Source organism: Trichosurus vulpecula, chromosome 8, assembly GCF_011100635.1.
Source record: "Trichosurus vulpecula isolate mTriVul1 chromosome 8, mTriVul1.pri, whole genome shotgun sequence".
NCBI lineage: Eukaryota > Metazoa > Chordata > Mammalia > Diprotodontia > Phalangeridae > Trichosurus > Trichosurus vulpecula.
The window spans coordinates 84608302-84632083 of record NC_050580.1 but is presented as its reverse complement, the minus strand read 5'-3'; the positions used below and the strand labels follow the sequence as shown (position 1 = coordinate 84632083).

The 23782-nt window shown below is 37.6% G+C and overlaps 1 protein-coding gene across 7 annotated transcripts in view; it reads left to right on the top strand.

Moving 5' to 3' along the window:
• Window positions 1-23782, top strand: part of PCGF5 (polycomb group ring finger 5) — a 150874-nt gene that overhangs the window by 113112 nt on the left and 13980 nt on the right. For all 7 annotated transcript variants that reach the window (XM_036734655.1, XM_036734656.1, XM_036734653.1 and 4 more), the window contains 2 exons: window positions 7280-7378; window positions 11377-11466. In XM_036734655.1, the coding sequence (XP_036590550.1) occupies window positions 7280-7378; window positions 11377-11466 (189 nt within the window). The remainder of the gene's footprint in view (window positions 1-7279; window positions 7379-11376; window positions 11467-23782) is intronic.

Here is a 23782-nt window from a genome sequence, read left to right as displayed (position 1 = left end):
ACCCCCATGAAAGAAGAGCCTACTCTCAGAGCAACTCATCTTGCCTTTGTATAGCAGCTCTAATTGTTACAAGGTTTTTCCTTGTATGGCCTTGTATGGCCCCATTGCCATTTCCACCCATTGCCTTTGGTTTTGCCTTCTGGAGTCAGATGAACAAATCAAATCCTTCCTTCACATGACAGCCCTTCAAACACTTGAAGACAGCTGTTCCCCACCCCCACCTCATACCCCTGAGTTTTCTTTACTCCAGGCCAAATGTCCCTGGTTCCTTTCAGCTGATTTTCATATAACATAGACTCAAGGACCCTCCAGTTTATCAGTGACTTTCTCAGATCACGGTCCCCAGTGCTGAATAAAGTATTCCAAATGAGATCTGATGGAGGACAGTTATAATGGGACTGTTCCTTTCCTATTGCTGGAAATTACCTTGTTTCCCCTCTTTTTAAAAAATTAAGTTTTTATTGATAATTGTCTGTTTCTTACATTATCATAGTTATCCCCAGTCTCCTTTCCCATCCCCCTCCCAGAAAGACATGCTGTATAACAAAGAATATTTTTATAATGTAGCCCAAGATGCATTAGATTTTTTTTTTGCCTGCCAGTTCACACTACTAATTCATGTTGATCTTGACATCTATTAAGAACCCCAGATCTTGTTGAGAACATTGGCTGTGTATCCATGCAGCTGCTATCTTATGCTTATGAAAGTGATGTGTGTGTGTGTATGTTTGCTTGTGTTCACTTGCTTGTGTGCATGCGTGCGTGCCCAAAAGTTAAGGTAATTCCCATTGAATTTCATCTTCAACCCTGTGCTCTAGCTTGTCAAGATCCTTTTGAAGTCTGTCATTTAGAATGTCATCTATCCCTCCCCATCTGCAAATTTGATTAGCTTTCTCCCTGTGCTTTTATCCAAGTCTTTGATAAAAGACAAGCACAGATCCCTGGACAGTGTGGACTGTTCTGAACAAAATAGTGCAGCAGTACCATGCCCACTGGACATGATGTCTCTTAATGCAGCCTAAAATTTCTGTAACTTTTTTTGATGCTGTGTCACCTGCTTGGCCTCTTATTCTACTAAAACCGTAAATCTTTTTGAGATTAACCAATAGCCACACACCTTCCATCCTTTATTTATAAAATAGGCTTTTCTTAGATTTAGCTTAGTGTTCTAGCCTGTCAAGATCTTTTTGGATCCTGGCTCATAGTGCTTTAGTTATTTCACTGTGCGCTTTATGCTGTCAGCAGTTTTGATGATATCCCTGTCATTGATAAAATCGCTAACCCCAAGCCAGGCACAGATCACTAAAGTACTCTACTAGACACCTCATTCTTAACATCAGGCTATTAATGAGTATTCATTGGGTTAACCATTCAAACCACTCTCAGTCTATGTACCTGTCCCATCATCTGGTCCATGTCATTGCATCTTGCCCACAAGGATGGCACAAGAAATTTCATCATTGCTTTTCTAAGATCTAGTTAAATAATGATAAGGATAGCATCACCCTCATCTGCCAACCTTATGCCACTGATGAAAAAGGAAATGATATTAATCTGGCATGGCTTGTTCTTGACGATGGTTTACTAATTCTTGTCATCACCACTTCACTTCTTTTGAAGATGTTCACTGAACCTTCCTTTGTACAGTTTTGTCATGAGTTGATGTTGAGATCACCAGCCTTCTACTTTCTTCCTTTGAAAACAAATGGAATGTTTTGCCCTCTTTTGGGTCCTGTGTTACCTCTCCCATTGTCCATTATTTTTCAGTGATTATTAACACAATGTCCAGTTTCTTCAGCCCCCTAGTTCAGGTCAGGTAGGTACTCCATTATTATTATCCCATTCACCCTCAACAGCAATGCTCTCTATTCTTTGATAGTTCTTTTTCTCTTAAAAACCCTTTTGTTGTCTTTAGTGCTGCTTGCCAACTTGAGCTTATTCTGAGATTAAGCACTCCTTCCACTTCTCTCGTAGAGCCACTCCATGCTTTTGCCTTCTTCTGTCCAAAGTTGTTTCCATCGTCTGCATGTGTGTTAAAAAAATATTAATTGGTTGATGAACATTCTCATTGGTCTCTTTAAGCAACTTTCCCTTTTCCTTCTGATTAGAATTGTTTCTCTTTGTGATTTCAGAATTTCATTCTGGACTGACTACTCTGGAAGGATTTTAGACATTGGAATCTGACCTATTCTTTCTCTGATCCCTTTGAAATCTGTTCTCTCCAAATTTGTTCTCTAAACTGTGTCTGGCTTCCCTTTCCTCCTTTGACAAATTGTTAGATGGATTAGATTTCTTCTTCATCAAGGTTTCAGTTGTTTCTATCTCAGCAACTGTTTCCTTTTCTGGAGGTAAGAACCAGGTCCAGAGTAACAGTTCATTCAGTTTTTAAAGTATTTATTAAAAATCTATTACATGTAGAACATATTCTTGCTTCCTAATTTCTGGGAGTTTACATTCAACTAGCAGGATTCAGCATGTTCACAGATAAGTAAGTGAGTACTTCTTGGGGAATCAGAAAAGGCTTTGTGTAGAAGGTATGCCTAAAATGAGCCATTCTAGGAAAAAAAAATTCAAGGGATAGCCTGTTTGAAGGCATGAAGGTAGAAGATAGGGTACTAACATTCAAGAACAACTAATAGTCCGGTGGGACTCAAACATAAAAACATGAAATGTTATGTGTTTGGGAAGTCAGAGCTAGATTAGATGTGGAAATCTTTAAATTTCATGCTGAATAGTTTGTATTTTATCGGAAGACATAGAAAGCCACTGAAGATTTTTGAACAGAGAAAGACTTCTTGTGCCATAGGAAGATTATTTTTGGCAGCTGTGTAGGGGAATGGATTGGAGAAAGTAGAGCCTAGAAGCAGGGAGATGAATTAAGAGGCTCTTAGTATTCCAGCTCAGAATTGATGAAGTATAGGGTAGTAAACCATATAAGTGAAGAGATGGTAATAGATGTGAAAGGTGTGGTAGGGGTAGAATTGCCAAAACTTAGCAATTGTTTGGATATGGGATGTGGAGGAAAGAGAAGAGTTGGGGATCATTTAAAGCTTTTGAACTTGGGGTGGTCGTAGCCTCAACAAAGACAGTGAAGTCTGAAGGAGGGGCAGTCTTGAGGGGAAGATATGTTCCATTTAAAATGCTTAGTTTGGGGTGATGGTGAGATAGCTAAATGGAGGTCTCTTGAAGGCAATTGGCAATGCCAACTTGAGTTGAGGAAAGAGGCTAAAGGTGAGATGATGATTTGAGAGTCACTTGTGTAGAGACCATAGTTGAACTGATTTGATTACCAAGAAAGAGAGACGAGGAGGCTCAAGGCAAAACCTTGGGTACCAATTCATAAGAGGTAGGAGATGGATGAACCAGCAAAGCAGAATAAAAGAGGAGCAGTCATCTTGATCAATGCTTTGCCTTCTATTTCCATTAGTAGTGCAGTGCTGGACACAAGAAAAGCATTTGGCAAATGACTTTGGAATGTCCATCATTTTTCATTGATGATTAAGCAGAGTTTTGTAGGGGATGTTGCCTTGAGTTGCATCTTGAGCTCCTTTGTTCTTAAGAACACATTATTCTAGTCCCTTCGTGAGTTTTTGGTGGGTACAGAATAATGTTGTATTATTTGAATTTCCTTGATATTTGAATGTCTATTTTCTAATCACATGCAAAAAATTGTTGTTCGTTAAATTTAATATGTGTGTTTTGGGGTTTTCAGCATAGTACTTTTTTCCTAGATGCAGTCTGTGGATTCTTTCAGTTGGCATTTTGTATTCTGTGCTCAGAAGCTCTAGCTTCTTCTATTTATAATATTGGGGTTTTTTGACTTGTCATGTTTTTTTAGACATTTAATTCTTAAGTTGTCTCTGTGCATCCTGTGTTCAAGTTCATTGTTTTACTTTTATAGAAATCATGTTTTCTTTTAATGAAACTGCTTTTTGCTTTCTTCAGATTGTCCTTCATGTCTCTGTACTTCCATTTCTTTTGTTTTATTTTATATTTTTTTTTCCCGAGTATGTTGCATTTGCATTTCTAATCAGTTCTCTCTTTTGATATTTGCCATTGCTGATTTAAGTTTTTCTAATCTTCCCCATCATTTCTGCTTTTGTGATTTTTATTTCCCTCTTGAACTTTTTAGGAACATCCTGCTATGATTCCGAGCTCTCTTGAGAATCTACAGGGAACTCTTCCTCAACTGTTTTAGTCATTTTTCCCTTATATTCCCCTACTGCTTGCCTGCTTTCTCACTCCTTCCCCTTTGATGGTGGTTTTCTCAGAGATTGCACTTCAAAACTGGCTCAGCCTCCTCCCATGCTGACAAGTTCACTTTTCACCAGCTTCCATCTCTACTCCACGTGACTTATATGGGGATAGAATTGGCCATTACCTAGATACCGGTCTCCTTTTCCTTCAGACCTGATGGAGCCTCCCACATATGCTGTAGGTCCCTCTGCTCCTCACTTCTCTGCCTGGGTATTTTGTGTGGCTACACTACAGTTCAGGCAGAGGATTCTGTGGAGAGAGGCAGAGCCCAGTTCAGAGAGTGCTTTGTAAGCCCTTTAGAGATTACGGCTCATACTTTTCTGGTGTAAGTTCAACAGGTTGTCAACTGGTTAAGATTTTTAGTGTTTTTGACTATGGAGATAGCAGAAATGGCTTTATATTTTTCATGTAATTCCTACTTTGGAGAGGTTTGAGAGCAATAAGAATTAGGGAAAATGTCTAGTCCTCAGTCTCAGAAGTCACATGATTTTTGAGAGAAGTGAATACTGGGCAATTTTCCTGAATTACTCACTAAAGTATACTATTCAAGCCTTTTATTTCATCCTATTCCTCTGAAATATAGGCAGTTTTTGTATCATTGGCATTCTGTCTTCCATCTCAGTTACTTTGTCTTCATGTGTTTTCTCAGTCTCATCGTTTTTTTTATTTCATTCAGTTTCTATTCTTCCTCTCTGTTTTTGTGTTCTAAATCTCATTTTATTTTTCCTACCATCCACAGTTTTAAATTTATAGATTTTTCCATTGCATGTTCCAAATGCCCCACTCTCCTGTTTGTCTTATTAATTTCTTGGAGAGTTCTACTGTCAGTACTACTTTCTACCTTTATTTCTCTTAATTCTGCTGTTGCTTTTTTCAGCTACAGCTGCCATATTCTAATTTCTGAAAGAATATATTCTAGAAGTTTTACCTTTCAGGAATTTCCAAGATGATTTTCTTTCTCCATAGCATTTGTTAAGTGTCTTGGCTCCCATTCTTGCATGTTTGCTTGGGTTTTTTTCCCTTTCTTTTTCTTTTGCTTAGTCTTTCTATTGGCTTAACTATGATGCTCTTGTATTCAGCCTTCTTATTTATCATCAGTCTGCTTCTCTTTTATGTTAGTGATGTTTATAACAGACCTAAAATTGTTGGCTCTTCCTCTTTCCTCCCTCTCTGGCAAAATTTACTTTTGTGTGGGGTACAGGCTTCAGAGTGTTTAGGGAGTATTAAGCAAAGCTCTGAGGTGTTAACAGGTTAACTATACCATTAACAGCACTCAGTTCCTGCTGTAGATCCAACCTTGGAGGAAGGCTTTTCCTCCCCGTAAGAGGCCATTAGGGAGGAGAGAGAGGCAGGTGCTGTGAGTAGATGGACTTACTCAGTTTAGGGTATATAGTTTAACCTCAGGAACTCAGGGCAAGGGCTGGCAATGAGTACCATAAGACTCATTGTCCTCCTGGCAAAACTGGTGAGGAGAAACAAGATTAAAATATAATTGGAACATGTTTAACAAAATAAATAAAAATACACTAAAACATAGTTAATGTTAATTTGTGTTTTTCTGAGTCAATATGTGGCCAGCATTCAATTCTATTTGAATTTTATACCACTGCTGTAGGGTTATAGCTATAGGGTTATGGGTTATTTTCTGCGTCATGGCTTTGCCTATGCAGATGTACAGCCTTACTTTTAAAGGAGCTCTAAGTGAAGCTCAAATACTGGACATGGCCTGGGACCATGATGTAGGTGCAGCCAGATGTTTAGTCTAAGACAGCAGTGGGGAGCCTGAGGCATCCAGGCCACATGTGGCCTTCTGTGTCCTTGGGTATGGCTTTTTGACTGAGTCCAAGTTTACAAATCCTTTTATTAAGAGGATTTTTTCTGTGAAGTTTGGATTTAGTCAAAGGGCTATACTTGACCTAGAAGACCACTTGTGGCCCCAAGGGTATAGGTTCCCCAGCTCTGTTCTAGGACCTGCTATTTGGAAGCAGAAGAGCACTGATCCTAGAATAGGATTAGTGTTGAGGGAGGAAAGGGTTATAGCACAAACTAGGTCCAGGATCAGGGCTCTTTGACAAGAAGAATTGGGTCACTAGAGCTGGGCCTGGCCTGGAATCAAGTTTAGCCTGGATCCAGGCACACATTGGTCTTGGGGCTTTTCAGCTTGTTAAGCCCTGGCAGAACCTACCCTTTATTAGCGTGGCACTTGCAGGTCACCTCCATGTAGAACTTTAGTGGACTAAATAAATGTGAGTATAATGGCATACTGTAGACCGACCTGCTTAGGAGCCTGAAAGATTTCTTGTTTTAGCCTCCAGCACCTCATTCTTGTTAAGTTTCCATGTTCTACTAAAGCCGTCTAATGCCATAACTTTGGCATTAGTGTGGAAATTGAGGGCCCTCCGTTGGCCTAAGGATGAGAGGAGCGAACCAGTTTAAGTTGAAAAAAGAATAGGTCAAATAAACTATTTCATCATTCATTTCATAGTGTATCATATATAAGGACCAATTTTTAGTTGTCATTAACTTCCAGATTTATAATAATAAATTACTAGTAAGAGAAAAGGTAGAGGGTTGGTTGTTTATAACTTCACTATATGATCTTTGAAGCTTCTTTCTTATTTTGCTTTCATACTGTATTACAACGATAAATGGGGTAACCTTCTCATAACGTGTTCTTGATTCTTTTAGAATGATGGGATTGACAGTTTTTTTGGTAGTCTCTTAGGAGCTTTCTTTTTAGCTATCTTCCCTCAAATATAGAGTGACTCCTTTAACAACAAAAAAAAAGTATACTCTTGGGGAAAAAGCATTGTGAAATGTAAACTGAGAAAAAGGTACCAGTAAGCAGTATTCCAGGTATTAAGAGCTACCTTTAAAAAAAGTTCAAAATTAAGAAAAGTTCAAAATTAATTCTTAAATAACTACCAATAAATATGGAACTAGCCTTCCTTTAAGTAGTATAATTACTTTAACAAAAGTAGGGTAGCATGTTTTAACTAATTGCCTAATTTATTTATATTAGGGTTTAATGAAGAAATTTATCCGATGTTCTACACGTGTGACAGTGGGAACTATTAAAAAATTTCTAAGTTTAAAGTTAAAGCTTCCCAGTTCTTATGAGGTAAGTATGTTTTGTGTATATCATTAATCTGATTTGAAATAATAGTTAAGGAGAAAATTTGATAATATATTTTACATTTTCTATATTTTAGTATTTTTGTTTTGTTTTTCCCTAGTTGAGTAGGATAATTTTAGAGAATATTGAATTCTGTTTATATATTTCCTAGTTTAAGATTTCCTAGTATAGTCACACTGGAACTTTGAGAAGACTTTGTTGGTGTTTTGTGAATAAAAGTGGTTTTTAGTAGATTTAATCTAATCTTAAATAGTCTCCAGATAAATGACTTAGTTCAACTGCTGTAGGTTAGCACAAATTTTACAGACTCCCTTTTGTCTTTGTTAGTTGCAAAGTAAATGGATTTGTATTCTGAACTTTGGTTTTGGGAACCTGGATTTTAATTTTATTCCAATAATATATTGAAGTTTATAGGCATGTACTTAGACTTTTTATGATCTGTAACATTCTCCAACCTCTCTTTTCCTCTGCAGTAAGAAAAGAGGAAGGGTTCCTAACTTCCAGATATGGAGCAATAATGCGAGAAACTCTTAAAAGAGGACCCTGTAGGTCCTCAAGTGTGGCCCTTTGACTGAATCCAAACTTTGCAGAACAAATCCCCTTAATAAAAGGATTTGTTCCATAAAACTTGAACTCAATCAAAAGGCTGCACCCCAGGACCAAGAAGGCCACAAGTTCCCCACCCCTGCTCTAATAGAATCAACTTTGAGATGCTTCTATTTAGGATTGTCATGAAACCCCAGGCAGAGAGGGAACGCTCACCTCTGATGTTGACCCTACTGCTCCTTACTCCAGGTTATTCTGTAAGAAACTGACCAAAGGGGCAGTTTCTCAGTCTCTCCATTTTGGCTCAGATCTAGAGCCTCATATCTTGTTGCTACCATCCAAAAGTAACGTGCAGAAAGCATTTTTAATCTTCTTTCAGACCTATTTATTAGCATCAAAGAAAGAATTAATTTTATTCTGTTTTAGTATCATATAACTTAGAGAAAAAAAGGACTTCAGATCATCTAGCCCAGTGTCTTCACTTACATGAGGAAATTGTCCCAGAGAAATGAAATCACTGGTCCAGGATTTACAGCAATCTTAATATTTTGCACTTCTTTGTGGACTATAAAGACTGTCAGCTTGTAAGTGATGTCATCTGTGTAATAGATATCTATGTATCCCAGGGACTTCTTAAAGGATCAGCATTTCTATGGTCATTATGTATGGTAATACATCACTTTTTATTACAAATCTCAAACTATGTAGACTTAACTTGATTTTCCTTAGACTTTCCAAATGAAGGGGGATTTCACCAAACATAATTGTAATGTAACTTGAACTTTAGTCAAAAGGTTTAGAAAATATGCTTGATGTTTTAGGGGAAGAACAGTGAGGGGATTTTGAGAAACTGGTGGGGGGATAACATAACCAGATTTGGCTGCCCAGGGTGACAGTGCTTTTGTACCTTCAGGTGCTTCATCCATAACTCTTCTTTTACCTTGTTCGAACAAGTGCCATTATTTTGTATTGATCCCTACTGTGCCCAGTTCCCTCAGCTTCTGAAAAATACTGAATGTATTAAAAACACACTGTGATTTCATGCTGTGGCTTGAACTTTACATCAAAGTTTATTTACCTCTTCAGGGATGAGGAGGTAGATAAATTATATTTTTGGATGTATAGTTTAGAATTTGAACTGTTTATTAGAAAATAAGCTCCTAGAAAGAAGATTTTTTTAAAATTTTAAAAAGCTATTAAAATAATGCAGAATCTAAAATTTTAAATGAGTACAGATAATTTTCATAGAAATTGATTATTGTCTGAAAAATTGATTGTTGAATTGATTCTCTGGAATCTAATACACTTTCTCATAAAAACACTTATTCGTGGTGATGAGAAAGCCTTCCCTGGGTTTTCCAAGAAACCCCACAAAAACCTTTGACCTATAATGTACCTAAAATTGAAATTCAGCAGTGAAACTTGGGTACGAGGTATGGCAGAATGTTCAGAATTCCATCTTGGTGTGCCAGGAGCCACATCTCTAAATCCCAATACCTTGGCAATAGGATCATGTAGCAACTGCTAGCAGCTGCTGTAGGGGTGTAAGACCCGCCAATAACCAGCACACACAAAGCTGCCAACACAGGTTCTTTGATCTGCTTTACTAAAGAAAGCAACGTTAAGGGGTTAACAACCTCAATTTAATCAAGCATACAAATATCATTCACAGTTCAGGGGGAAAAGATCAGCCCCCTGAACTTCAAGGCAAATACAAACAGAAATTATGAACATCAACAGACAGACTTTGTCTGATTCAAATCACAACACATAGTTACCAGAGAAGAACCAACATCTGAGTTGCAAAGCTGGGGGCAGTTTGTAGCTTGTCCAGAGTCTCAACACTCCTTCCATGAGTGTGCCCCAAAAGTCAAACACCAAGCTCCCCTCAATTATATCCTGTTCACAGCCCTGAGGGCTCTGACCTTACCCTGGCTGGGTGTGTGAAAGTTCCCCATACTTAGGATCACGCCATATACAATTCAATGACTCTCTGATTGTCTTAATGCTGAGAAACACTCCAAAGAAAAATCCCACTTTATCTGCCCCATTCAAACAAAGGCCAGAATCCTTAAAGGCACTTAAGAGAAGGCCAACAAAAAAGTCCCACCTTAATTACTATTAAAAATCATTAAAACCCCTTTTTATGGCCCCACCCAGTGAACAGTGGAACTTGAGATTCACGTAGTCCCAGTCACTGGCTCCTGGCTCTCACAGTGTAAGGAAGGCACTTAGGCTGAGCGTATTTCATAGGAAAACAGTGGTTTTTCCTCCTCAAAGGAACAGTGGTGCTTGAGGAGTAAAGATAGGACCTTTGGTGAGTAGGTAGGGAAAATAAGGTAAAGGGTAAGGTAAGAAGTAGTGAAAAGGGCATAAAGTGAGGATTTCAGACAGATGCCTCAGTGAGTGAAGAAAAAAGGATGATGTGGAGGAGTTGATGCAAAGGGGTAATTAAAAGCAGCACTGGGTTGTGTTTTTCTCTTCTTTCACCTTGAGTGCTTCAGATCTCCCAGGGCCAGAGGCCAGAGAGAAGAGGAGCTCCACATGATCCAAAACCTGGTCCAGTGGACCCTCTCACTGACCAGCCCTGCTGTGAGTTGAGTAGAAGAGATTTGGGTCCTGATGACTCTAGAATTATAGATAAATCTAGAAAATATCTTTGGACCAAATAGTGTAGTGGGGTGGGGAACTTGTGACCTCGAAGCCATGTATGACTGAATCCAAACTTTATACAACAAATCCCCTTAATAAAGGGCTTCATTCTGTAAAACATGGACTCAGTCAAAAGGCTGCACCCAAAGATCTAGAAGGCCACAGGTTCCTCACCCCTGGCTGTATCTCTTTTATTTAATAAATGAGGACACTGAAGTGTAAGATGAGTTTAAGTATGACTGTGGTATAACTCAATTACGTATGTTAATTTATCTAAGGATAATTTTAGAATTTTACCAGAAATCAATAAAATTCCACAAAGCATTAGATTTCTGTATGCTTTTTCCAAATCAAAACTTATGAGAAATAGATATCCCATCAAAGCTTAGAAAGAGACCTAAGTGATGAACCTAGAAATCACCAGAGGTACCTGTTTGTGCTAATTAAAGGATTACTCACAAAAAGATGCTACAGACAGTTCTAAGATTTCATGACAAAAAGAAGTTATAAAGGTAAGTTATGTGGCCAAATACTGTAAATAAACTTAAGATCCAGATACAAGAGGGCCAGATATACAAACTATACTATACAGTAATGATGTAATTTCTGTTTACCTGAGATAATAATAATCATTTGATAGTATAGACTTGAGTGTGTTTATTGGATATTTCCAAGAGTCTTACAATTTTTTTCTAATTATTTGTACTTATTTAAAAATGGGGAATCATTGTTAATGATAAATTCAAAATAAAATGTTAATGGATGTGTTACATTTTTTTTTAAAGCTGGATGTACTATGCAATGGTGAAATTATGGGGAAAGACCACACAATGGAATTCATCTATATGACAAGATGGCGACTAAGAGGCGAAAATGTAAATAACTCTTTGTTCATATTTATGTTTGTTACTTCTACATTTCACAATGTACAATTCATATCACTAAAATTTTACCTAGGGCATGTAATTGTTAGGAGAATATAAAAGAGTAAAGGTTTACCACTGTTTCTTGTTGCATATATAATTGAGAAAAGATGCTGGAAGGTATCTTTTATATTCAGGTTTTGCGAAACGAATTCAAGGGCAAAATTTATTACTTTGCATACATGGTCAAGGCATGAGAAAATTGGTACCCAGTGAGCCAAGGCTAAGAGCTAGCTAGTGCAATATTATTTTGCGTGTAATCAAGGCGGAGACAGCCTCACCTCTTTGATATACATTCAGAATTTCAATAACAACCTCAAAACAAAAAAAAATGTTTTTCTCTCATTCAGACATTTATTAAACACCTTTCATGGTATAAGGCCCTAGTGTTCAGTGCTAGGTGTAAAAAGATGAAAAATGGCAATCCCAACCTCAAAGAGCTTCGATCAGTATGCAAAGTAGAGAGTGATACTGTCAGAGGCAAGATTGAAATGTTCTAGGGAGATTAGAGGAGGGAGGGAATACTTTTCAGACTTAAGACTTTTAAAAATATATATTATGGCAACTTGATAGGGAAAAATCTGAACCTTCTGCCCCTGCTTAGAAGTTTAGAATGCAAATGGTTGGGGAGTTAACTAAGTAAGATGTTGTATCAGAAAGCCTGGCAGCCACATCTTCTGTCTCATCTATTATTCCAACTTTGGAGGTAGCAATCAGGATAGGCAAGAGGAGCAGAGCAAAGCAGAACTTTTCTAGTTATTTAGCATATTGTACATATTGTATAAATACTGTACAAGTCAGTCTACTTTCTAATAGTAAGTAAAAAATTAGGCCAGACATGAGCAGACCTATAACTTTAGTTGCCAGAACTCTGAAAATTATTGTCCTGCTGTTTTAGTTCTCTTTTGGGTGTGGGAAAACCATGTGTAGAAAAGGGAGGGGGGAGAAAGGTTTAAAGATAACTTTCCCAAACCTCAAGATGATTTTGAGAGCTACAAATGGCCTATTCCAGGGTTGAAAAAGAATGTGCACATATCTATTGGGCAGCCTTAAAAGCTTATAAAAAGATTAGGAGAAATATATGGACAAATTAATTTCAGCAAAAATTTTATCTAGTAATAGATTTTGAAACTGTATTTGTGAAAGATTGTTATAAACATGTAGATTTAGAAATGATTAGAATTTAGGATCCAAGTAGTTTGACCTCCTGTTAACTCTTGTATAAATTAGATAGATATGCAAAACTATAGCCATATTACAAGAAATTAATTATGCTATTCTTTCTTTTGGAGATGAGCTCTTTCTCTAAAAGTGGTCAAGGCCGTCTTTGATCACACTTTGGAAGACTAGAAGATTTTTTGATGTTTAAATATTTTTTATATTTTATAGAAGTAAGACTGCAATATCTAACTTATTCTTATTTGTATTTTGAAATAATACATTTACAGCAACTTACAAAGCTAGTTTGGACTGCTGTTTGAACAAAGACAGTTGTAGTATGGGTTCAAATTAATTTTAAAATGATTGCAGATTACAGCACAATAGTAAACATGGATAGCCAATGTGATTGTGGAATGGAATTGATTAATAGGAGTATTTGGGATTTTATTTAAATGATCACTTTTCAGAGAATTAGGAAATAAGTTTGAGAAGCAGGCTGGATTAGTGCTGCTTCAGGATAGGAAGACTTTGGTTCAGGTATTGCTCCTGACACATATTGACTGTGTGTAACCCAGGCAGCACCAAAGAGCAGGTGCCAGTCTGCATTGGTTAGGAGAAATTCCTCATCCGGAGCTTCTGAAAGTAATGAAATCAGGTCAAGTCAAAAAGTCAATCTGATGTAAAACTGCACTCAATTCACAGTCATTGTCGATGATTCAGAAGGCCACTTCGGTAACTTAACGATAGTGCCTCAGGATCATTATGTGAAGCTTCCATTATTGTGTTAGTGAAATGTGGGAGCACTATGATAAATATAAATTTTCCTTTATAAGATGCCAGATAAGCCAGCCTTTACAAAAAGTGCCCTTTGAATTACATAAATTTAATTATGTATAGCAAAAATTTTAAATTAATTCATGAGTTTTCTTATGGACTTTCTGATAAAATTCTCAGATATTTTAGTTTACTTATTTTTTTTTAAAGAACTTTTCACAACTCATTAAGGCTGAAAATTGCAATTTAGAGTCATAAAGCAGCGGAGAAAGAGCTGGGCTTGGAGTCAAGAAAACCTGGGTTCAAACCCTGCTTCGGGTACTCACTGTGCGAACTTGGGGAAGTCACACTTGCCTCAGTTTCCTCATATGTTAAACAGAAATAGAATTAGCGCTTATCTGCTCCTAGGGTTGTTATGGGGATCAAATGGGATAATAATTTTAAAGCACTCAGCACAGTGCCTGGCACGTAGTCACTATATAGATGTTTGTTGTCTTTATTATGTTAAAAGATACTAAGCAGGACCTATTACATACAATATAATGTACATATAGTATAACTTCATTCATAAGCCACACCCAGAAATCAGTCTCAGTACTTCAAAGTTAGTGAGTATCCATATTTGACAGCAACATTGTAAAATGCTGTGCAACTTTTCGTGAACAATTCAGTGCTCACCTTCTATGTGTCCAGCCTTACGTATTGCTGCCTAATTGATTCTCCTTTCTACCTAATGCCTACAGTGAGATGCAGTGGGGGTTCTTGATGCACTTTTAATTTTTTAGCATAAACTCTTTTTTGTCCAATTCACCACAAATAATAAACTATCAAAGTTGAGCATGAGCACAGAAGATGCATTTCTTGGCTAGTCTGTAGCCAAGTGGCACAATGAACTACTTTATTAATACATAGATTTGAATACAAGGACAAATGAAGTTCCTATTAACCCTCATAAGCAGACCTTAAAGATCATCTGGCCCAAACCCCTTATTTTTCAAAGAAGGAAATTGACACCTAGAAAGGTGAGTAGCTAGCATTGTTAATTAGTGACAGAATTGAGATTAGGTAGAACCTTGTTTTCCTGATGGCCAATCCAAGATTTTTTCCAGTTTTCATGAACCAGTGTTTTATCTATTAGGTTACTATTACAAGTACAAATCATAAAATTCACCTATAAAAATGAGTAGACATCTTTCTGATTTAAACCCATCCTTCCAAAATTTGGTTTCTTGAGATTTGTCCCATTATTACAGTGGCACAAACTATTTTGTATAAATCTGTGGTATTAATTCATTGTATAAGTGCAGTGTCTTTGAATCTCTGTTGCTATGGTAACTTTTTCTTGACATGCATTTTTCAGCCTTCTGTAAGGCTAAATTTCTTAACCTTGTATTAGCATTGGTTTTTACACTTAATTTCTACTTTCTTAAAAAAAAATAAAATTAGCCTATAGAATGCAAAGGTCAGTAGTATAACATGCTTTATCATAAATCATAGTTTCTTAGAAATGGAAGGAACAGGCTAACCTCTTACTCACTGTGAGAAACTTATAAAATATAATCAAAGTTGACTCATTCTACCAGATAATCAGGAGAATTTTTTTCTGAGGATTTAGGGCTTGAGAATTTTTATGCTTTGCCCTAAGAGAAAAGTTTGTAATATGTAGAATTTTCAAAAAAAGAACACGTAGGTCAGTTTCATCTTTGTAGTAAAATGCTCATGAAATGGGAACACCACTCACTAACCTTTTCACTAATGTGATCTGAAGAACCTAGAGGTAATATATTTTATTACAAGGCTTTTATCTCTTGAGATATTGTCACAGAAGTACTTTGTTGGGTAACAAAAAAAAAAAAACCTTCTAAGTTCCTAGTTATAAAAAGGTTCATCCAGAGCCTCTGAAGAAACATTGTGGAAATCAGTCTTTAAATTATTCCATTCCAGGGTTCTGTCCTCCCTGTTGGTGATTTTGTTAGGGTTATAATTTAAATAATAGGTAAAACAAAGCTAAGCCCCCCTCTCTTCTCTCTGCCTCTTGTGTGTTCTGTCATCTCTAAAGATCCACACAACTCCTGCCTTTTTCATGCAGCCTTCCATTAACACGTTCTTACTGATTGATTTCATACCAAGTTCACAGTATGTACATAAGAAAGCAGAAGGCTTCAGAAATCCTTGAGAAACTACCAATAATTAGGTGGCAAGTCATAATGTAAGTAGGTAAGTCACCCTCCCTTTTAACTTCTTATCCTTCTCCCAGTGTACATCTCCGCTCAGATTATATCTTAGACTACAGTGTTCAGTTTGGGCTCTAGGTTTTCAGGAATGAATGACATTGTCAGGCTGGAACATGTCCAGAGAATGGTGGCTAGGATGGTAAGGAGATTTAAAATCATACTACATTAAGATAGATTGAAGAAATTGATAGTATTCGGCCTGGAGAAGAGAAAACTTGTAAGAAAGAATATATTCTTCAGATATTTAAAGTGCTGCTATTTGTTAAGAGATTTACCTAACTTGTCTTGTCTCCAAAGAGGGGAGCTAAGCCTGATGAAGAGAAATTACAGGGCAATAGATCTTGACTCAACACAAGAAAGATCTTAGCTGTGTAAAATCGAATAAATTGCCTCACAAGGTAGTGAGTGCCACCATTTTGGACAAGTATATGAAGAGACTGGATGCCTGCTTGTCAAAAATGTTGTCGAGGGAAATCTTTCGTTGAGTGATAGGTTGGATTTTTTTATGTAAAGTAGCTGCTGTCTTTAGGCAACTCCAGGTTTACATGTAAACATGTATTTTCATAAGAAAACCTTTCCAATTATCCCCATGGTGATCTTCACATGCTATGCTGGATTCCTCATTAACCTTTAGTTTAGTTTTATTTTTTGTCTGGGCCTGTCATTGTTTTAGGGAACTTACAGAAAGGAAGCTCCCTCTACTGATGCAGACCAGCAACAGCTCTGCAACTCAGAGTCTTAATTACCTAGCACAGTCAAAGCCTAAATAATTGCCTTAGCTTTCCCTAGCCAATGTATGGCAGAACCTGGAACCAGGGTCTTTCTGACTCTGAGACTGGCTCACTGTCCCTTGCATAAGTCTGCTTTTTTGTTATATGCCCTCAGGAGCAAATCCCTGGCTCTTGTGGTCCTTCATAGTTGCATTTAACACATGTAAAGTCTTTTAAAATGAAGTGCCTTTATTTTGGTTTAATACGGTTGTGTACAAACAACATATAGACAGGGTTAAATAGGAAATCATCAACAGAAGGAAGGCACTAGAATTAAGAGACATTGAGAAAGGCTTCCTGTGGAAGGTGGGATTTTAGCTGGGACTTGAAGGAAGCCAGTAGGCAGAGATGAAGGAAGAGAGCATTTTGGGCATGATGGACAGCCATTGAAAATACTCAGAGCTGAGAGATGGGCTCTTGTTCAAGGAAAAGCAAAGAGGCCACTGTCACTGGATTGAAGAGTACTGGAGGAATGTGAGGTGTAAGAAGCTGGGATGTGGGGACAGGGCGATCTGGGTTATGAAGCATTTTGAAAGCCAAACAGGATTTTGTATTTGATCCTGGAGGGGATAGGGAGCCACTGGAATTTTTGACATGGCCAGACCTGCATGTTAGAAACATCACTTTGGTAGCTGAATGGAAAATGGGCTGGAGTAGGGAGAGACTTAAGGCAGGCATACCAGTCAGGAGGCTATTGCAATAGTCCCAACACATTTTAGAAAGATTTTTTTTTATCAGAACAGGAATAAAATTAAAATCTCATTAACCCTTAGTTAATTAGAAATTAGACTAACTATCCTACCCCAAAATTCAAGTTAGCTACTCTTATCTATTAATGGAAGGATTATAAAATCAGATTTAAAGCTAGAAGATACCTTGGAATTCCTTGCTCCCAGCTCACGTATTTTATGGGTGAAAATATTTGAGGTCAAGCCAGGTTAAATGACTTGCCCAAGATCCCACAGGTGGTAAGTGCCAGAGCCAGGGTTTGAACATAGTTCTTTCAGTGCCCAATTCACTGCCCTTTCCATTGTACCAGAGGAGGAAAGGTTACCACATAATAGGAAACGATCCAAAGCAAAATGCTTCTAGATTCAAATTGGAGTGCCACTGTATGGAACAGTCTGGAAACAGATTTTAAACAAAATTACAGCATCTCAGAACTGGAAGAGATCTTCGAGGCTAACAGGAGTAAAACCCTAGTCCCCAACAAGTCCTTTTTCCACTCTAAAAAATTAGGAACAGCTGACATTTATATAGCATTCGTGAGTTTGCAGAGTCTACCTTACCTTCATTAAATCATTTACTTTTCACAACAAAACCTGGGTGTCATTATCCCCATTTTACAGATGTGGAAACTGAATCTCAGAGGAAGGGAAGTGACTTGCCCAAAGTCACACACAGCAAGCTAGTGGAAGAGCCAGGACTCACACCCTGGGCTCCTGGCTCCCAGGCCAGTACTACTTCCGCTCTATCATGCTGCTGCCTTCTCTAAGAAACCATTGACTCTCAAGATCGAACTCATGAGAAGTAGCCAGTAACATTCTGTGACCTTGGCACCACTCCTCTCTGGGCCTGAGTTTTCTTATCTGTAAAATGAAGAGATTGGACTCTATCTTAGGGTTGTCATAACTCTGTGTTGGAAGACTGAGGAAAGTCTGGGGCTCATTCAAAGCACAGGCAAAGCAAGATCCAATATGTTTTAAATGAACATTTCCCCTGAACAGGGGAAAAGAATACATTTCCAAAGTCTTGCAGCTTCGCTTAAAGATTGTCTTTAGTGATCAAAAAATAGCTATTTCCCATGAAATACCTCTTGGAAAAAGAAAAGAGAACTTGCCCACAGCTATGTTAAGGAAATTGGTAAACATTAAGGCCACCCAAAGGACAGGTATTGAAGACTCCCTGCCTTTAAGAAATGATGTGCTCTTCACATCTTATTGGGGCAGGGAGCAGACTTGAAGAATGATCTTTCCAGATTGATACCATTAACCAAAGCAGAACACGCATTTAGTTACTTCTCCTCAAGCATTGATAGTTTGCATTAACCCGTACTCTCCCATGCACACCTCACCAGGTTTTGGTGTATGTTGTTCAGATGTGGAAATAAGCAAACTAGCTAGCTAGGAGAAAGATCAGAGGCTTGACCTTAGCCAATTTTACCAACATGCCCTACTCTACTGTGCTTCCTTAGGGAATGGAAGGAGCAGATAGGGGCAGAGTAGGAAGAAAACTCCAGGCCTATTGCTATGAAGAGCTAGAGCTACATGGAATGAGGCAATGTTGGGGAGGGAGGCTGAAAGGTAAAGAAAAAGAATTAAGAAGAACATGCAAAAAAAGGAAGGGTGGGTAGCAAGGCAAGAGGGGAAAGGAAAGTAGCAGATAAAAGTAAGATTGACAGATTTCATTTGAACTTTCAGAAAATTGGGCTTTTCAGCCTTAGAGATGAAACAAGGCAGAATTTCACAAAATCACAAGTAAAATTTGCTAGGTTGTTTCAGATTTTATCCCCATATGCTTGCCCCATTGTGGGCTCTGTTCAGTGACAAAAGTGTACCAACATAAGCATGGCCACTTTTCCAAATGAGTCTTAAGCCATTAGATAGTTGAGGACAGTAAATCCTAGACATCTCATCTCATTGTTAGTGATTTTATACACCTTCCAAACCCTATGTGTTGGCATCTTCCTTCATCATGCTTTAATACTAAGGACCTCAGGAGTTGTCCTGTCCTACCTCCTGATTTTGTACATGAGGAATCTGAGACTTTAACAGGTTAAGTGAATTGCCCAGAGACCTACAATTGATTGGCCATTGCCAAAGCCAGGATTTGTACTCAGCTCCTCCAGCTCTAAATACAGGACACCTTATATCCTTTACCTCTCATTGAATGAGTCCTACCCCCTCTGCTAATGAGTTCAATTCAGTTCAACAAACATTTATTAAGTTGATGGATATTATATGCATATCAGGGATGCAGAAACAAATATGAATAGGTCCGTATCATCAAGAAGTTTATATTCACCTGAGCCAGCATCCTTTCTCAACTCCCTGCCTGTTTCTTGACTAAATGCAGAATAAAATTTCCTCCCCAAACAACCCACCTCTACCTAACCTGCTCTCTCTTTTTTATACATTTAAAAGAAATTAATTTATGCTATTATATCAAGGTCATAGTTATCTGCCCAGAAGCGTCTGTCTACCACCTCCATCTTCTTCCTGGTTTCCAATAGACATTCTCTCAAAAGCAACAGCCTGATAATTTGGTTATATTTCCCTGGGTCTTCTTTAACACTTGTTGGCTCAGTAATCCTCATGCCAATCCACCAAACATATTTATAATTAGAGTTGTTGAATTCTGACTTGTTCATAAGACTTAGTGATAGAAGAGATATTCAGTGTTGGCAGTGGCAATGCTTTCATTTTACAGGTGAGGAAATCGGGGCCCAAAATAACTTTGCCAAGGTCACACATGTAGTAAGTAGATGTGGACCCAAATCCTCTGACTCTTAAGTACTTTTTCGGTTGCACAATGTTAGCATGTTGAGTACCTAGATTAATCTCCTCAAGAAAAGAGTTAATAAAAATGAGTTGGTTGTGTTATGTTGCAAGATTGTTTAAAGCAAAGGAATTTTTAAACCATAAAATACTATGTAAGTGTAGGTAGTAGTTACATTTATTTTGAGAACCTCTTTAACTGGATCATTCATTAATGATGAGTAACTAGCTCAAGTCTCTTTATTCACATTAAGCTTTATTCTCTTTTAGGTACAATTTCTAAGAATAACTTGTCTTAATTGTTAATGCAGAGTTTGTACCCTTAAAGCCACAGCCATCCCTCCTCTTACCAGGGTGGAAGGAATGAGCTCAAATTTTGGAGGTTTTTGTTTCAGCCTACTTAGGCATCATTAAAGTATTAGTTAATAAACTACTTCTTTGTGTGTACCAAGTGATTCTCTGATGGGATAAAGATTAGTTTATTGCAAAAAGTGAATACATTCTTAGCCTCTTAGTTCTTAGGGCTAAGGGATACAAGCAGTTCAACTGGTATGGTCCTTTGCTTTCAGTTGAATAATTTTATTAATAATTTTATAGGGTGTCAGGCAGCTTGCCTAGAATCTCAAAGCTCTGTCGACAAGAACAATGAGGCACAGATAATAAAAATTCATAGGATTTTGGAGGTTTCAGAACTGAAGGAGATTCCTAGCAATCATTTAGTCTGACCCTTTCATTTTTTAGATGGCAAAATTGAGGCCCAGACACATAAATTGACTATCTCAAGGCCATACAAGGGAGTTAGAAGTAATAGTTTGTAATTTGAACCCAGGTCCTCCAACTCCAAAGTCAGAGTTCTTTCCATTACATCACACTGTCTTTCACTAATAACCCTTCCATTTAGTTGGGGACCACGTCTGGCTGTGCCAACAGTATGATTCCATTCTCCACATTAGAAAATCATTTTATTGTAGAGCTTTGGCATAATGAGTGGGGCCAAAAGGCCTTCTTTCTATCCAGTCAAGACCCTGTTCCTTATAGAGAATTTACATCTTCAAGGGAAAGGATCTATAGTGCTGACCCAACCAAGCATGCAATAGTAGACAGTGTACTATGCATAAAGACTTATGTGTCTAGAGTGAGCATTAACAATATAGCCCTCCACTGTACAGAAAGACCTAATAAATTTCACATAAATTCCATAACTTAGCCTCATTGCTGTAAGCCAATGGAGAATTTTTTCATACAATTGTGAAACAATGACTCTCCTTGTGATCAAAAATATAACTATATATCATATAGCATAACAGAACTGAATCATAAGAAGAATGAGGAATAAAAGTAAGAAATTTGTTCTGGTCCTGCCTCACTATGCTGCCTAATACTGTATTTTGGTAAACCTAAGCCCTTTCTAACATTGTGAGTTGCCCCACTTATCTTTCCAGGAATCCCTATCTCTAGATACTAGTATTTAATCCATTTTATTGGGTGGTTTTAAAATTTTCATTTTACTTTATGTAGCTTTTTTTTTCTTCTGAAAGTAGGGGGAAATATCACAGAATATACTTCCAACTTTTAGAGGAAACAATCTGTGCTGCTTTATTGGTTTGATTTTGGGGGGAAAAGTTTGTTCAATTTTAGTATTTGATAGAAAGGGAATAGTGTTTAAAATGCCTTAAAATCACTGGAAATGCTTGTGGGTGCCATAAATAATAGTTTTTAAGAAATCTTGAAGCTTAATCCTGAGCAAGTTTCAGAAGTGATACTAACAACCGACAACCAACCAGAGGAGGTCATGGGAAAGAAAAAAAAATAAACTTGTATTTATATAAAATTGGGAGATCAAGAAAGAAATATATATGCAGTTGATGCCAATTAACACACAAGGTAACCCTAATGAGAGCCAGTCATTAGACCTCCAAAGCAGAGGTGTCAGAACTTAAAACATGATTGGGAAAATTTAAGAAAGTAAATAAATAAAAATACAATATAATATAGATGATATTAATTTGAGGTTTTCTAAGTCAGTATGCAGCCAGGGATCTGTTTCTACTAGTTTGACATCACTGCTCCAAAGCATCTTTTTAACCTCCTCCAAAACCATCACAGTCTTTCTTCTGCATAGTCTCTCGTGTTAGTTTTTGTCTCATTTACCAAAGCTACGCTTCTTCTTCAAATGCATTTGTTACTTCCCAGTGTATGAGGGCTAACTGCAGCTGTGGATAAATTACTCTTAACCATCCATAGTACTACTAGTACTTTCCACTAATAGCTGACAAGAGAATGGAAATGGATACCCAATTGAAAATAGTCTTACATCAAACCAACTGCCTAAAATGACTAGAAGCTAGCTATTCGCATAATAATAGAAGTGCCTAAATGCACCGCCTCATGCCCACTTGGGTGAGGATTTTAGACACTTAGGCTCCAATTGGGGCCAGGCCCTTTTTGTTGCTTTACTTGTACTACCAGGAAGCATTGATATTTTCAAAAAAGGCAAAGAAGTCTTCTTGATTCAACTACAGCTCTCAATAAGGGAAGGGGGCAAGGACTAACTCTTGTACAGAAAACACAGATGTTAGATTTGAACAGTCACATAGGGGAACCATTTCTTCTTCATCCTCCTGTTCTCCCACTACCCCACATGAAAGCTTGCTAACATTAACTGTCACATTTAGCCAGTGTGATAATGTAGACGAATGTAAAAAATAAATGACTCTATAGCAGAAATAAAAGGATAATTAAGGGGGGAAAGCCTTCCCAGGAAGCAGCAGTTAGCAAGGAAAGTGGCCATGAGACCAGCAGTGCCCCATGTGGAAGATTTTTCTTAGGTCTATGCATGATTCATGCCCAGATAATCAGTGACTACGAAGTCTGTTTCCTAAGGTCCTTTGAATAACAAATTCTCTAAGGAAAAAAGAAATTTAAGTTAAGGTGCCATAATCATATTTGTACTTTATTCCTTCCCCAACTTCACAACCTTTTTTTTTTAAAAAAAACATATATTCATGTGATACAATTCATGAAGAATGCCTCATTCTTAAAGATTGTTCTATTGAATATTTTCTTTCTCATTGGAGATGTATACAGCGCCTGTCAGATACGTTATTTGGACAGGTTCAGAATGCTCATTTTTGTTTTGATAATCCTATCGAAATAATTTCCATTTATGGTTAAGAAAACATTTAGGACGCATTGTGTAGACAACCAAAATCATGACGGGGTTTAATTTTTATTATTGAGTGGATGAACTAATATTGAATGGTTATTTCACAGGGAAATAGCTCATGATATTCAAGCCTAGTGTTTGGACACCAGAAGCCAATCTAAGCAGGTGCGGAGCTTCATTCCCTATCTTGAAACATGAAGCTCTTGGTATGACTGAGCAAGGACCACATCTTCCTCAGAGTTTTGAGCTACCAAGGCTGTCCAGTTGTATGACTAAATCCATTTAAAAGTTCATAAATTGGATGGAAAGGAGAACTTGGTAGAGTTAAACCTACTAAGGAGGAATTGACAAAAGTAGGAATGTAGGAAGTCAGGTTTTCCTAGCAGGATTTTCTTTGAGAGGAGGTCAGTAAGATGAGTTCATAAAAGATGCCCTGTTTTGACAGAACAGACCTGTGATTTCACTGGAGTGGGGGACTCCTGGTGAAGAAACTCCCTGTACCAGTGCAGATGTGGAACTATTCATGAGGAGTTACCCAAGACCCTTGAGAGGTTAAGTGACTTCCCCCAGGGTCTCACACAGCCAATATATGTGTCAGCATCAGGGCATGAGCTGAGTTCCTCTGATTCCATGGCTACTTCTCTAATCACATTTTGCCTCTACTAT